General features: G+C 35.4%; 1 protein-coding gene across 1 annotated transcript in view; it reads left to right on the plus strand.

The window, feature by feature from the left end:
* Positions 1–13,042, plus strand: part of SKAP1 (src kinase associated phosphoprotein 1) — a 306,061-nt gene that overhangs the window by 85,957 nt on the left and 207,062 nt on the right. The window contains exon 4 of the mRNA XM_002695944.7: positions 11,717–11,833. Coding sequence (XP_002695990.2) covers positions 11,717–11,833 — 117 coding nt within the window. The remainder of the gene's footprint in view (positions 1–11,716; positions 11,834–13,042) is intronic.

Genomic DNA, 13,042 nt, shown 5'->3' on the forward strand with positions numbered 1-13,042 from the left:
GAAAAAATCTAGTTTGAAATTAATAAAAAATGTAATGATATTTTGTTTCTAGTATGAAACCTGGTACATGAAAGCATAAGATACTTTATGTATTTGGACACAAAATACATAAAACAATGAGGGTTTTTTAAGTTTTTGTTTCAAGTTTAATGTTTTATTAAGGAAACAGCATGAGCTTTGAAGTTAGATCTGAATTCGAATCCCAGTTCCTTTACTAACAAGCATTGTGAGCTATAGCAAGTGACATCACCTTCTCATTTACAAAATCTTCTAATAATATCTATGTGTGTGCGTGTGCTGTCCTTCAGTGTCTGATGCTGTGCAACCCTGTGGACTGTAGCCCACCAGGCTCCTCTGTCCATGGAATTCTCCAGGCAAGAATACTGGAGTGGGTTGCCATGCCCTCTCCCAAGGGATCTTCCCGATCCAGGGATCAAACCTGCGTCCCTTGCGTCTCCTGCATTGGTAGGCACGTTCTTTACCACTAGCGCCACCTGGGAAGCCCTAATAATATCTTCGTCACACTTATTATGAGTTGTAATGAATTTTAATAAGATGATGAACTCATGAGGAGTGCTTGCCGCTTGGTAGGCGCTTACTGAAGTGCTAACAAGTATTATGTTTATGTTTCAAAGTAGGGCTATGCAAGTAAATCTATGTATGGAACTTAGGTAATCTATATTCACATATCTTTCCATAATATTCATCCATTCCAGCTGAACCCTGGTATAAGGCCATTTAACTCACCATATATATATATATGTACTGGAGTATATGTATATATACATATATTTGTGAGATTTTGTGTTTAAAGGCTGTGTGTGCAGACTTTTTGTTGGTAGGCACTTCAGAGGTTAGATTTATGAGCTTATTGCTCTGTAATGTCTGAGACATGTTGAATCGAAGCATGGATGTCATTTTCCTTCTCTTTTCTTACTATCACATACTTGGAGCATGTAGTTATGACAACTACAAGAAGCAAGCCATTAAAGCAGCAAAGAAACACCATCTTAGCACTAAAAAAAGGAGAGAAAGGTTTCCCTTTGAAGTTGAAGAGAAGTGTTTTTGACTTAATGGAGTGTACAGTGATTTTACAAGTTTTATTTATGAAAATACTCTTTGCATTCATGCCAGAAGGTTTTAGCACAGTCATAAGTAGGATTTACACAAAGAAACATAGCCGAAATTTATGATGTGTTTGCAAATGTAAGAAAAAGTCTGAATTTACAATATTTGTAATTTATTGTTAAGTGTCTTTCTATCACTATTCCTGGAATGCTAATATTTTATAAACACAAGTGTTGGTTATGAACCTAGAATATCCTAACCTATACTACTTTTTAAAAAGAAATCTTCTAGAATGTTTTCCATGTCTTTTGGGAATTTAACAGGGGGAAATGTACACTGGACGAATGCTCCTGCCTTTGGCTTTAGCCCAAACTTTTAGCATCAACAATCTTGACAGCTGCTTTTGTGACTTGACTTCCTTTGGACCTTTCTCCCCTTTCCCTATTTGCTACATGTTATACAAATTAATCTGTAGAAAGTGGAAGTATACATACACATTGTTTTTGAATTTAATTACTGACTTTGATACCTTTTCAAATATTTTACTTCCTATACATCTACTGGTTGGGTTTTTCTAGAGTGGAATAATGCAATAATGCATTTTTAAATTAATGCATTGTTTTGCAGATTCTATCAAAGGTTAGTTTTGTGTGTGTTTTTTTTTTTTTTTTAACAAAAAGACTCACTTTTTTCCTTTCTAACCTTAAAATTTTCTAAGGCTTTGATGTCCTTTGTAAAGTCCCATCTTGGCATATGTGATCTTGAGACACAAGAAAAAGAACTGACTTTCATGCAGGCAAAAGAACTCATTTGAATCAGATGCTGCTGCCTTCTGTATTCCCTATACAATATATTATACGCACAAATGTTCTTTTATAGCATTGTTTGGAATAGCAAGGACTCCAAACAGCCTAAATGCTCTGCAATAGGGGACTAGTTAAATAAAGTATGTTATATGCATTTAATGGAGTGCTACATGGAGATTAAAGGAATATATATGTGTATCATGGAGAGCTCTCCAAGGCATATTGTTAAATGAAGAGGGCAGTTTGGACAGTGCACTCTGTGTATGTGTGTATGTGCACACACATGCATGCAAGTCTGCTTGCTTTTATTTGTATATAGTATATTTTTGGAAGGATACACATGAATCTATTAACCATGGTACCCCTGCTGAGGCGGGTACCAGTGTGAGTACAGAGAGAATCTTTGTTATTTATATCTTTTGGTGCGATTTGAATTTTCACCATGTGCATTAATTATTTTTTGGCTAAAAATTAGTTAAAAGTGAAGTAAGTCTATTTCTGCTAATATGAAGCAACCTCCAAGATAAATGAATAGGAGGAAAAGCAGGATACAAGATAAGACAAGTGCTACCTTTGTTGTTTTTTTTGAACAAAAAGACTTACTACTCTCACAGACACTTGTTATATTTAGACAGAAAATTCATAGAATACCCACAAAACATATTGCTTCTGGAGAGAAGAACCATGAGAAGGGAAGAAAGATGAGCTTTCATTACACTCCTTCTTGTAATGTTTGAAATTTTTGCTCTGGGCATACTTAACTTTTTTATTTAATAAAGCTCACTGTAGTTAACAATACTGTATTGTGTATTTGAAGGTTGCTAAGAGAGTAGATTGCAAAAGTTCTCATCATAAGAACAAAATTGTAGCTATGCGAGGTTATGGATGTTGACTAAACTTACAGTCTTGGTGGAGGAGTCTTACCTGTTAATGTATTTTCAACTCATTAAAAGGTTATGGAAAATCCCCCCCAAATTTCTTAATGTATACACCTATTAAATCACTATGATGTACATCTAAAACTAATACAATATTGTATGTCAATGATATATCAACAAAGCTTGGGAGAAAAAGAAGCACGCCAAAAAACTTGATTTAATACAGTAGCTCTTTTTCAGTAGAATCATGATTTGGTAGTTTATATCCATTCATGTTTTTTCCTTGTTTATTTTTACATATGAATTTATAGGTGAGATCCTGATGATATAAAATAGCAGTATTCTCTGTTGTTTCATGTTTGGAAACCAGTATTACATAAGTGTGGCAAGTTAACCTACCACTTAAAAGTGTACTTTAAAATAAATAATAAAATAGGATCATATAATACCCATGGTAATTGATAAAGAATACCTTTTTACCCTATCTTAGTCTTTCTTTTTTGCATGCGTGGTAATTAAAAATTCATAGAACCTCTGATTCTTGTCATTATGTAGATGGCAAAGAAAATAAAGTGATAAATTAATGACTGCTTTAATTTTATTTGATTAGCCTGGAAACTTGTTGAGGAAAAAAACATAAACTATTTTTTCTTAGATAGAATTATCCCTGGATCAATACAGAAAATCAGGTAAAGAGTACAGTTCTGTGTTCTGAACACAGAATTTTGGTATAAATATTAATTTACTTCAGGAATTGTGCCTCTAATGAATTTTCATGGTTTGGACCCAAAGTGTTGAGAGAAATCTCTGGTTAATTTGAATACAACATTTTTGGGGTTTCTGCTTAAAATTCTTTGTGAATAAGCCCTTGGACTTGAAAGCCAGTGAGTTTGTTTGATATCTGGAGACTGAATAAGGTGATGGTTAAGCCCAATTCTCTTATATAGCATTTCACTGTGTTTCTCAGCAACACATACTTCTCTTGGAAACTTGTTTAATAGTTATTGTTTACCAGGAGAGGGTGGGATGATTTGGGAGAATGGCATTGAAATATGTATAATATCATATATGGAACGAGTCGGCAGTCCAGGTTCGATGCACGATGCTGGATGCTTGGGGCTGGTGCACTGGGACGACCCAGAGGGATGGTATGGGGAGGCAGGAGGGAGGAGGGTTCAGGATGGGGAACACATGTATACCTGTGGTGGATTCATTTCAATATTTGGCAAAACCAATACAATATTGTAAAGTTTAAAAATAAAATAAAATTAAAAAAAAAAAACAGAAAAGGAACTATTAAGTTGTGTACAAGGGGAGTTACATGATATATAAAATAAAGATTCCAGTCAGTACTAATACTTGAGAGGTAGAGTGGAAGAACCAATCTCTGAACTTGTCTATCCCTGTCAGCTGACATGCACTTAACACACACTTGCCAGTTTAGAAAGTTCTTGATCACAGTTCATCTCTAAAAGGCATTTCCGTAAACTTAAAAAGTGATACCACTTTTCTTAAGATTAGTGCACTTTCCTTGTTAGTGCTACCCCAATAAAGATGGAAAAATAAAATTTAAATACAAGGAGATACTTTTCCATGTGAAACTTCTGTTCCAAAAAAGGCCAAACATTGAACAGAATTGTTGGTGTTAAGAGGCTTTGGTGGTTAATGTTGTTGTTATACACATACATGTTGTTATTTTCATACATGAACAGGAGTTCCTATTAAGCAGAGGGGCAAAAGGAGGCTGAATTTTGTCACTTTTTGCCATTCCAGCTTTAGTGGTATTGGAGGTCTATGTTACTCACAAAGAAAACTCACCTTTTCTTCAGTATGTTAAAAGATGTTTCACGTTTTCAGGCCTGCTTATCTTACCCATAGTACCTTCTTTATTATACGTTATTTTATTTTTACTTCTTTGTCTTTTGTGAAATTTTCTTATATCTGCCTGTAGACATTGTAGTCCCATTCTTCTTCAGCAGGAGATATTGAAATCCAAGTGGGCTTATAGTGTCCCTCAAGAAGTAATATAAGCTGATTGGGATATGATAGATCCTAGGATGCGTCAGGACAGGGACTAGGTGCTGAGGTCCACTCAGTTTATTATTTGAGAGAAAGGAAAAGAGGGAAAGAGAGCAAGATAAATCAAGTAGTAATAAAATTGCTACATTCAGAGTTAATGACATATTTTTGAGGCATTTCCTACTCTGAGACTTAAGTATGGTGGTGCCAGAAAGGAAATGAGTTCTATAGCTAGGCCAGGTCAAAGCTGTATTTGGGTGTGGAACACGTTGCCTCACTTTCTCTGAAGCAGCATCAAAATATCCAGGATCAAACAAAATCACACAGACGTCACTAGAAAAAAATTCAACATATTGATCTGACTAAACCCAAAATGTTGTATTTTTTTGTAAGCATGAGCTTCATGCTAAAAAGTGGTATTTCTTTAAAAAATCACTGCAACAATACTATAATAGGTACATTTGAACCTATAAATCGGACCAGCTCCTTCTTGACCAAATAATTGACCACATTTGACTTTGTTAGTTTCATGCATAATATGACTACTAGTATTCCCACTACTTATAATAAATTATACTTTTGATTTTATAGATTTACCTTGCTGAAGTAAAAAAAAATACTGATATTAATGGCACATGCCATAAATTCAAGTCATTCAGTATGCTTTGCCTTTGAGTAATAATTGTAATTTACAAAGCATGCATATTTGGAGACTGTACAGCTCAGTGAATTAGAACAAGATCTTAGTAATCAGACAAGGCGGGGTCAGAACCACTTATGAGTCACCTGTATGACTTTGGGTAAATTGTTTAATCTCTGGATCTCAATTTCTTTATCTGTAACTTTGGGTTAATAGTATATCACAGGATTATTTTGTAGATTAAATGAGATAGTACCTAAAGGGTCTTGACCCAGAGCCTGTAACCAGTAAGAGTTCAGTTAGCTATTATATTTTTATTGTTACTAGAACTGCTTTCTCCTATAAGTCAAAACACGTTGAAAATTCAGTTGAATAGCTTCATAGTAAGACTTAAACGCTGAGAATACAGTGGAAAACAGAACAATGAACCAATAATGTCAGTTATGATTGCCTGGCTACCATATAATAAATGCATTCATTTTATAGTATATTTACTACATACTACCAAATACCTAGATTTACATGTTTTGAATTCTGTCAAAATCTCATTCCTATTGAAAATATTCAGACTCAGCAGGTCCCATTTTAGTAGCAGTTGAACAATAACAGTGGTGGATGGAACGTGTTAGCGTAAAGCTGGAATGATTGCTGACAGGCTGTAATTTGCTTTATGAAGTGTGCGTTGTCACATATACAATTATCTGGTTTATATTTTGCTGTCAGTCTTCCAGTTTGTTAATGTCCAGGAGTTATGTCTTTATGTGAAACCTAAGAAGGGTTAAAAATCTCAGCATTTGCGGTGTGAGTCAGGGGAAGGAAGGAAAGAGCAGAGGGTTCACACAGTGGCTACCTTTTTTTTTTTTTTTTTTTTGAAGAATTAGGATGATGCTACACACTGCAGCTCACCCTACTGGTCAAAATGAAAAACTGCATCATGAAGGATTTTTTTTTTTTTTTTTAAAGGAAGGAGGAAAAAAAGAAACTTTTCCATTGGCTCCCCTGGGCATTTTCCTGTCCAACTCACCCCTGACAGATGTAGTTCATTCTGGAAGTATTATTAAACCATGCTGCCCTTTTGGTTGTTGGAGTGATTCTGCTATAAGCATCCAACCTATTTGATTCCATTTCTTATCGTTTAAACCATGCTCTCTCTACAAATGAGATCCCTAAAGGTTTTTAAAAAGTCTGTGATTCTTTGCATGATTTATACAATTAGTATAAACAATATTCCAAGCTAAAAAACAGTCATAGGCTCAATTTATTTCTTGTACATTCAAGATCTAGTTGGAGCAACTTTTTAAAAGGATGATAAATGGAAACTTTCTTTACCTGGGCCGTCATTTGTTCTGTAGACTTAATGACATTCAGTACTATTATACTCACTTCCAGGGCCTTGGGGGAAAAAAGAATATTTATACATTGAGTTATGGCTAGATGTAGGAGGCCAAAAGAAAAAAAAAAAAAGATGGGCAGGAAGTCAGGCTGTATAGAACAGAGAAGAATTTGAGACCTTCACTATACATGGATTAATCACAAGAACTAACCATGCAAATCGAAACGGATATTTAGAAATAGGTGAAGCCTCTAAGATGTTCTGTGGGAAACACCATACATTTTCTAATGCATGAGTATGTGCAATATGGTATCTAATTTATAATGGAAGTGTTGACAGAACTTTAGATTTGGTGTTACAAATGTTCTCCAAAATATGTTTACATGTGAATAACACTTCACATATATGGACACGTATGTATTCAATATATTTCTTTAGTCGGTATTATATTTAATAATTTAGGTGAATGGTTATAAATAAGGAATAATAAGCTGAAGTTTTACTAATCTTACCTTAGTTCAGCTTTGGGAACTGCATTACTGGGAAATTGGTCCGTGAAAATCTGGCAGTATTAACGTTATCAAGCATGAAAACTAACTGGATTGGATCAGAGACCTTTATTTATGACATTTTGTTCAAGATTTATTAATTTAAAGAAGGAGCTGTGTATCTCACAGGTTCTTAAGTACTAAATAGAGTCAGAAGTTGTATATTCCCTTTCATTGTCAACAATGAAAGCAAAAACAATGCAACTTTACATTAATTTCATTTTCCTTATATTATCCAGAGATACTTGGTGAAGTAATAGCAAACCCTAGAAAATTTTCAACCATGCCATATAGTTGGTTGCAGATGTGCATAAAGTTTTTATAATATAGCTCATAATTAATTAGGAGAAAAGTAAAAGTTAATGACTTCATAGTACCATGAAAAAACACATTGAGCCTTTGCATATTGAATAAACAAACATATATTTATATGTTGTATTTATTTTTCTTACGGTTTTATGCTTATGTTTTATGCTTTTTTATTTTTTCTGTCTTTTAAAATTTTTCTCTTATTTCTTGGTAAAATCATCATTATGGTTTGTTTTTATCCGCAAATAGTACCTGCAAGTTCAGAATCAGATGGATTTGCTGTGAGTCAAAATAGTTACGAGGGGAGCATCATCATGGCTCATTTTCTCCCCTGTTTTATTTGGAATTGAATTAGGAAATGAAAGTTTTTAGCAGTTTAATTCACTTCTCCATAAAGTTTATGGAGCAGCAACAGCTGGTTGAATTCATGGCAGAAAAAGCCAACTTCAAGTGGCCAAGCTATTGTTTCAGAATTAAGGGAGAAAACTCATTAGCTGTTAATGAAAACACAGGGAATAAAAACAAATAGCACAGAAACCCTAGCAAATAATTACCTTACACCTGACACAAAGCTGCTTTATCTTTCTGCTCCAACCCTCAGAGATTCCCACCTTATCATTCTATGGAGCATGAATGAAATTGAGTTTGACTTAAAGGAAAGAACAATAGAGAAGCCATCCTCCTTACAGGCTCCTCAGCACCATACTCAGTGGAAACCTACCACTGAATATACTAAGGGGTGTTTCTGGTGCCCAATTCTTATGATACTTAGGATTAGAGGAGCAAACTACCAGCTAATAGCAGGTGAACCCTTAATATAGTTCCCCCAGATCTTGTTTAGAAATACAAAAGGAAGGGACTGAAGGTAGTGGATGTGATTAATGGAGATATTGTGTGTTAGAATATATATATCTGGATAGAAATATATTGATTCTGAGCAAGTTGCAATGGGAAAGAGTGTCTCTAGTGGCTAGGGTCTTGCTTGTGAGAAAGCCACTCAAAGCAGGTGGAGTTCTAAGCCCTAATTGTAGAGCTACTGAATGGAAATGTCTGTCACTATGGTTTGTGATCATTTACGTCTGATCCCACTGGACTGTGGTTGTGGCCACTTGTAACTGCAATTCTAAGAGCTGTAGATGAGTCCAGAGATTACTTGCGATTATGTTTTAAGAACAAATTATGTTCTAAACTTCAACAAATCCAAAATGACCACAGTAATTGTTAGTTCTTCTATAAAATTTTTCACCCATGCATCTTGAATAATTGTAATCATTTTAATTACATGGGAGTGTCTATTTATATGTCACTGGCTTTTTTTCTGTGTGTGTCCAGGGGAGCTGGGCCACTTGATATGACACTGAAAACACTTACAGCTACATTTCCCTCATCAGGAACTAATTACACTTGGATGTAAAACATATTTTTAAATGTTTCCCCCACTGCAATCATTTTTAGTACTGACCTAGGCTCTGTTTTTCCTGCATTGAGTTGTTTACCTTTGTTGTCGTATACTTTACAGAGTCATGGTCTTGTATTTAGCACAGAGGTAGCTGTTAAAAGCTCACCTGGAGTAACTACGTTTAGATACCATAGGAATCACATGGAAGTGACTTTTCCATCTGAAGTTAATAATGCATGCATGCATGCTAAGTCACTTCAGTCGTGTCCAGCTCTTTGTGACCCCATGAACTATAGCCAGCCAGGCTTCTCTGTCCATGGGATTCTCCAGGCATGCCAAATCCAGGTAGGTATTTTGGATAATACTTTAAAAATGGAAGCTCTAAATATAACTGAATTGGATCCTGTGACAGGAAAAGGACACTAGTGGGAAAACTGGTGTAATCTGAATAAGGTCTGTGGTTTAGTTAATAGCAGTGTATCAATGCTAATTTCTTGATTTTGACAAGTATACACTAGTTATGTAAAAAGTTGACATTGGGGAAATTGGTTGAACAGTATGTAGGAACTCCTTGTACTATCTTTGCAATACTTAGAATAAATCCACAACTATTCCAAAACTTAAAAGCTCATTTAAAATAACAAAGCAAAGCAAAGCAAAGCCCCTCCTGATTTGCTTTTTTTTAAAAAGCCTAGACTGCTAGAATATGTAAGAGTGGATTTGTCAGATTTCTGGAGCAAGCAGAAAACTTTGAATCTGGAGTGACAGTTGATAAATAATGCCCATTATGTCCTACAAATGCTAAATTTTGCTTGGCAACCCATATGACTACTTTTTAACTGGATCTTTGTTTGACTCAAAAATGTTAAATTCCTTTAATCTCACAGCTCACTTTCAGGTTGCCTGCCAGGCTATACATTTAGATTGCCTTGATAATATCATTTCAGTGGATTTGCAGTGATGTAAAATTTGAGGATTTTAGTCCTCAGTTCAGTATTTGAGATTTTTCTGCTTATAATAGAAATTTCTCAGTAGTACTTTAGCAGAACTATAAGCTTTGTATCTTGATCAAGTAACCTAGTAAAACACAGCATTTCTTCCCACTCTAGCCAGTGACTGTTGTGTGAGGGGTTTGTTTGTTTTCATTTTACTTTTATTCTCCACAACAAACTCCACAGTTTATTTTTAAAGTCCTGTATCTGCAGATGTTCAACTCAGTTATGGATGTCTACCTATCATTGGGCATCTGCAGAGGAATCTAGATATGATCATCTAATTTATGGAAAGAGAAGGCTACAGCTTTCCACTTTTAATCATTTTATATCCTCCCTATCCTTCTAGTTTAATTGTAGGAAATAAACCTTTAAAGTGAGGCAATACAGATTCTATGTAGGTTGTTCAGTTTCACTGCTCCCTAGTTGAAATCCAGGGCCAAAACTCTACAGTGTTTACTGAGATTAGCATTGGTGATTTCCTTTGGAAATTAGTATTTGAGATAATATTAAATTCAGTTGAAAATCCCCTTTTCATGTTTGTGAAATGAACTGAGCAGCTGTTGGTGTCCTTTTATCAGCAGACTGTACCTCTGTTTGGGGGATTTTGAGTAAAGCCATTTGCAGTGCAGAGCCTTTTCTTCTGGTTTCTGAATGAACTAACATCTTCTTTCTAAACCTTTTAAAGTGTTGTAATAGCATGGGCCACTTCTACAAAATATAATCCACTAGTGTGTCAAAAACGCCCAAAAGAGATTAGCATTATTTTAATTGCCTTATTCAGAATTGTATATACATTACCTTTCATCAAAGCAATTTTGCAGAACAAATATTACCTTCTTAGGGTTTTTAGAATTCCTAAGAGGTGGTTGCATAGGCTGTAAACCAGAATTATAAAGAGAACTTCCTTAAAATTGCAAAACAAGTAGTGATTTAAATTGGAATAGTCCAGATTCTCTCCAAATTTTACATCTCTTATTTTTTAACAAAGGAAAGAATCTTGACCTTGCTGCTGCTGCTGCTGCTAAGTCACTTCAGTCGTGTCCGACTCTGTGCGACCCCATAGACGGCAGCCCACCAGGCTCCGCACCCCGCTCCGTCCCTGGGATTCTCCAGGCAAGAGTACTGGAGTGGGTTGCCATTGCCTTCTCTGCTTGACTTTGCTGCACTGTATTATGTATAGAAGTTTAACTCTTTGTGTAATTTATTCTATTTCATTTGGAAATAGAGGCATTCAGGGTAAAGGCAGTAATTAATGGGATATTTTTATAACTACGTTTTCATTTTAAGTGTGATGGGGAAATTTCTTTCTGGTGGCAAAAGGTCTCCTCACTTTAACAGTTTCTAAGTTCTAGTTAGTTGAATGGAAAATTTCCCATCCAGGTAGGTTGGTTCTATAAATTATTTATATGTTTCTCTTATGTTAATAGATATATTTGGTAAATACCAGAAGGAATCTGGGCTTCCCTGGGAGCTCAGATGGAAAAGAATCTACCTGCAATGCAGGAGACCCAGGTTCAGTCCCTGGGTTGGGAAAATCCCCTGGAGAAGGGAATGGCAACCCACTCCAGTATTCTTGCCTGGAGAATTCCATGGACAGACCATGGAGTCGCAAAGAGTCAGACAAGACTGAGTGACTAACACTGGCCTCTAGAAGGAATCTACAAAGACATTTATTAAGATATCAGAAGTATGACTTTGTTTCTTTCTTTTTTGTCCCTCAGGGGGAGACCAACCTGAAAATTACCTTGGACAGGACAGCTCCGATGATAATCACAGTGGAACTCATGGCCCTTCTTTTACATCAGATGCACCTTTTTTGTCAGATTATCAGGATGAGGGTGAGTGTCATCTTTCTATCTTTAGGATGACCAAACTTTTATACTTTTTGTCCTGGGTCTTTGCCTTTGGTCATTTTCAATCTAGCAGCCTTCAGAAGGTTCTCTGTATTGGTAATCACTCGTTTGCAAAGAACAACTATTTGTTTCATTGTGGTGCTATCCTCCTAGATAATTCAATAGTTCTCAAGTTAATGTACTTAGGGAAACACTAATTCCATATTGGAGCAGGAAGACATCATTATCGATCTTTCTATAAGAACTGTAGCTGAAAAGCTAAGAGACCTTTTTAAGATTGCAGGGCCCAGTTTAACCTTCTTTCATATTTTTTAGCTTCAGTGAAGTTCATGAGAATTAAGAGCATTGTTTTATGATTATTGAATTATTGATATATTGAGGATTATTTGAGACTCTTGAGCTTATCATATTATAATAGGATACCATTTTTACCCGTACTCACATCTCTCTGACCATATTGGTGTTGTCTAAGGGGAAGGGAAAATCACAAGGACCATAATGCAGATCTTCCCGGATCTGCATCCATTTCATTTGAAGATTTGGGAATGGAAAGAGTTAAATAATTCAACCCTTATGAACATTATATTAGAAACACATTGGTATGTAATATAGTGGCATGCAAAATATATATGAATTTTTAAGATACACGAATATAAAAAATTTGGCATGGTGGCTGCCGGTTTCTGGCTCAGGCTCAGATATCCCAGGGGTGGGAGTTCACTGTGCCTCTTCTGGCATTTGGCCACTTGAACAGAAGGTTTGATCATCATTGATGCACATGGTTATCTTATCAAAGTCTCTCTTGTGCCTTTGCAGTGTGTGTGTGCTGGGGGGATGTCGAAATGCTACTAAACTGAATATTAAATTGGAAGCTTATTATTCACTTAGGGATTGGGACTAAAGTTGGTAAATTATTCTTTATTTTTCTTTATTAGTCTGTGATCTTGGTATTTATTTTTCTTGCAAATTTCCCTCCGACTTTGGCATTTTCCAAGTGTTCATAATCCCTGCATTCCCTTCTCCTTTTAATTTGTCATTAATTCTTATTTCATCTAGCCGTTTTGGTGATTTTGTATTTTCTTATTTTCGTTGAATTGATAACCACCAAACAGAACTATAGATTCAGTCACACAGAAGCAGTTTATTTTGTTTGAGCTTTGTATCCTAGCTCAATTAGTAATACCTAAGTTTTTA

This window comes from Bos taurus, chromosome 19, assembly GCF_002263795.3.
Source record: "Bos taurus isolate L1 Dominette 01449 registration number 42190680 breed Hereford chromosome 19, ARS-UCD2.0, whole genome shotgun sequence".
Classification (NCBI taxonomy): domain Eukaryota; kingdom Metazoa; phylum Chordata; class Mammalia; order Artiodactyla; family Bovidae; genus Bos; species Bos taurus.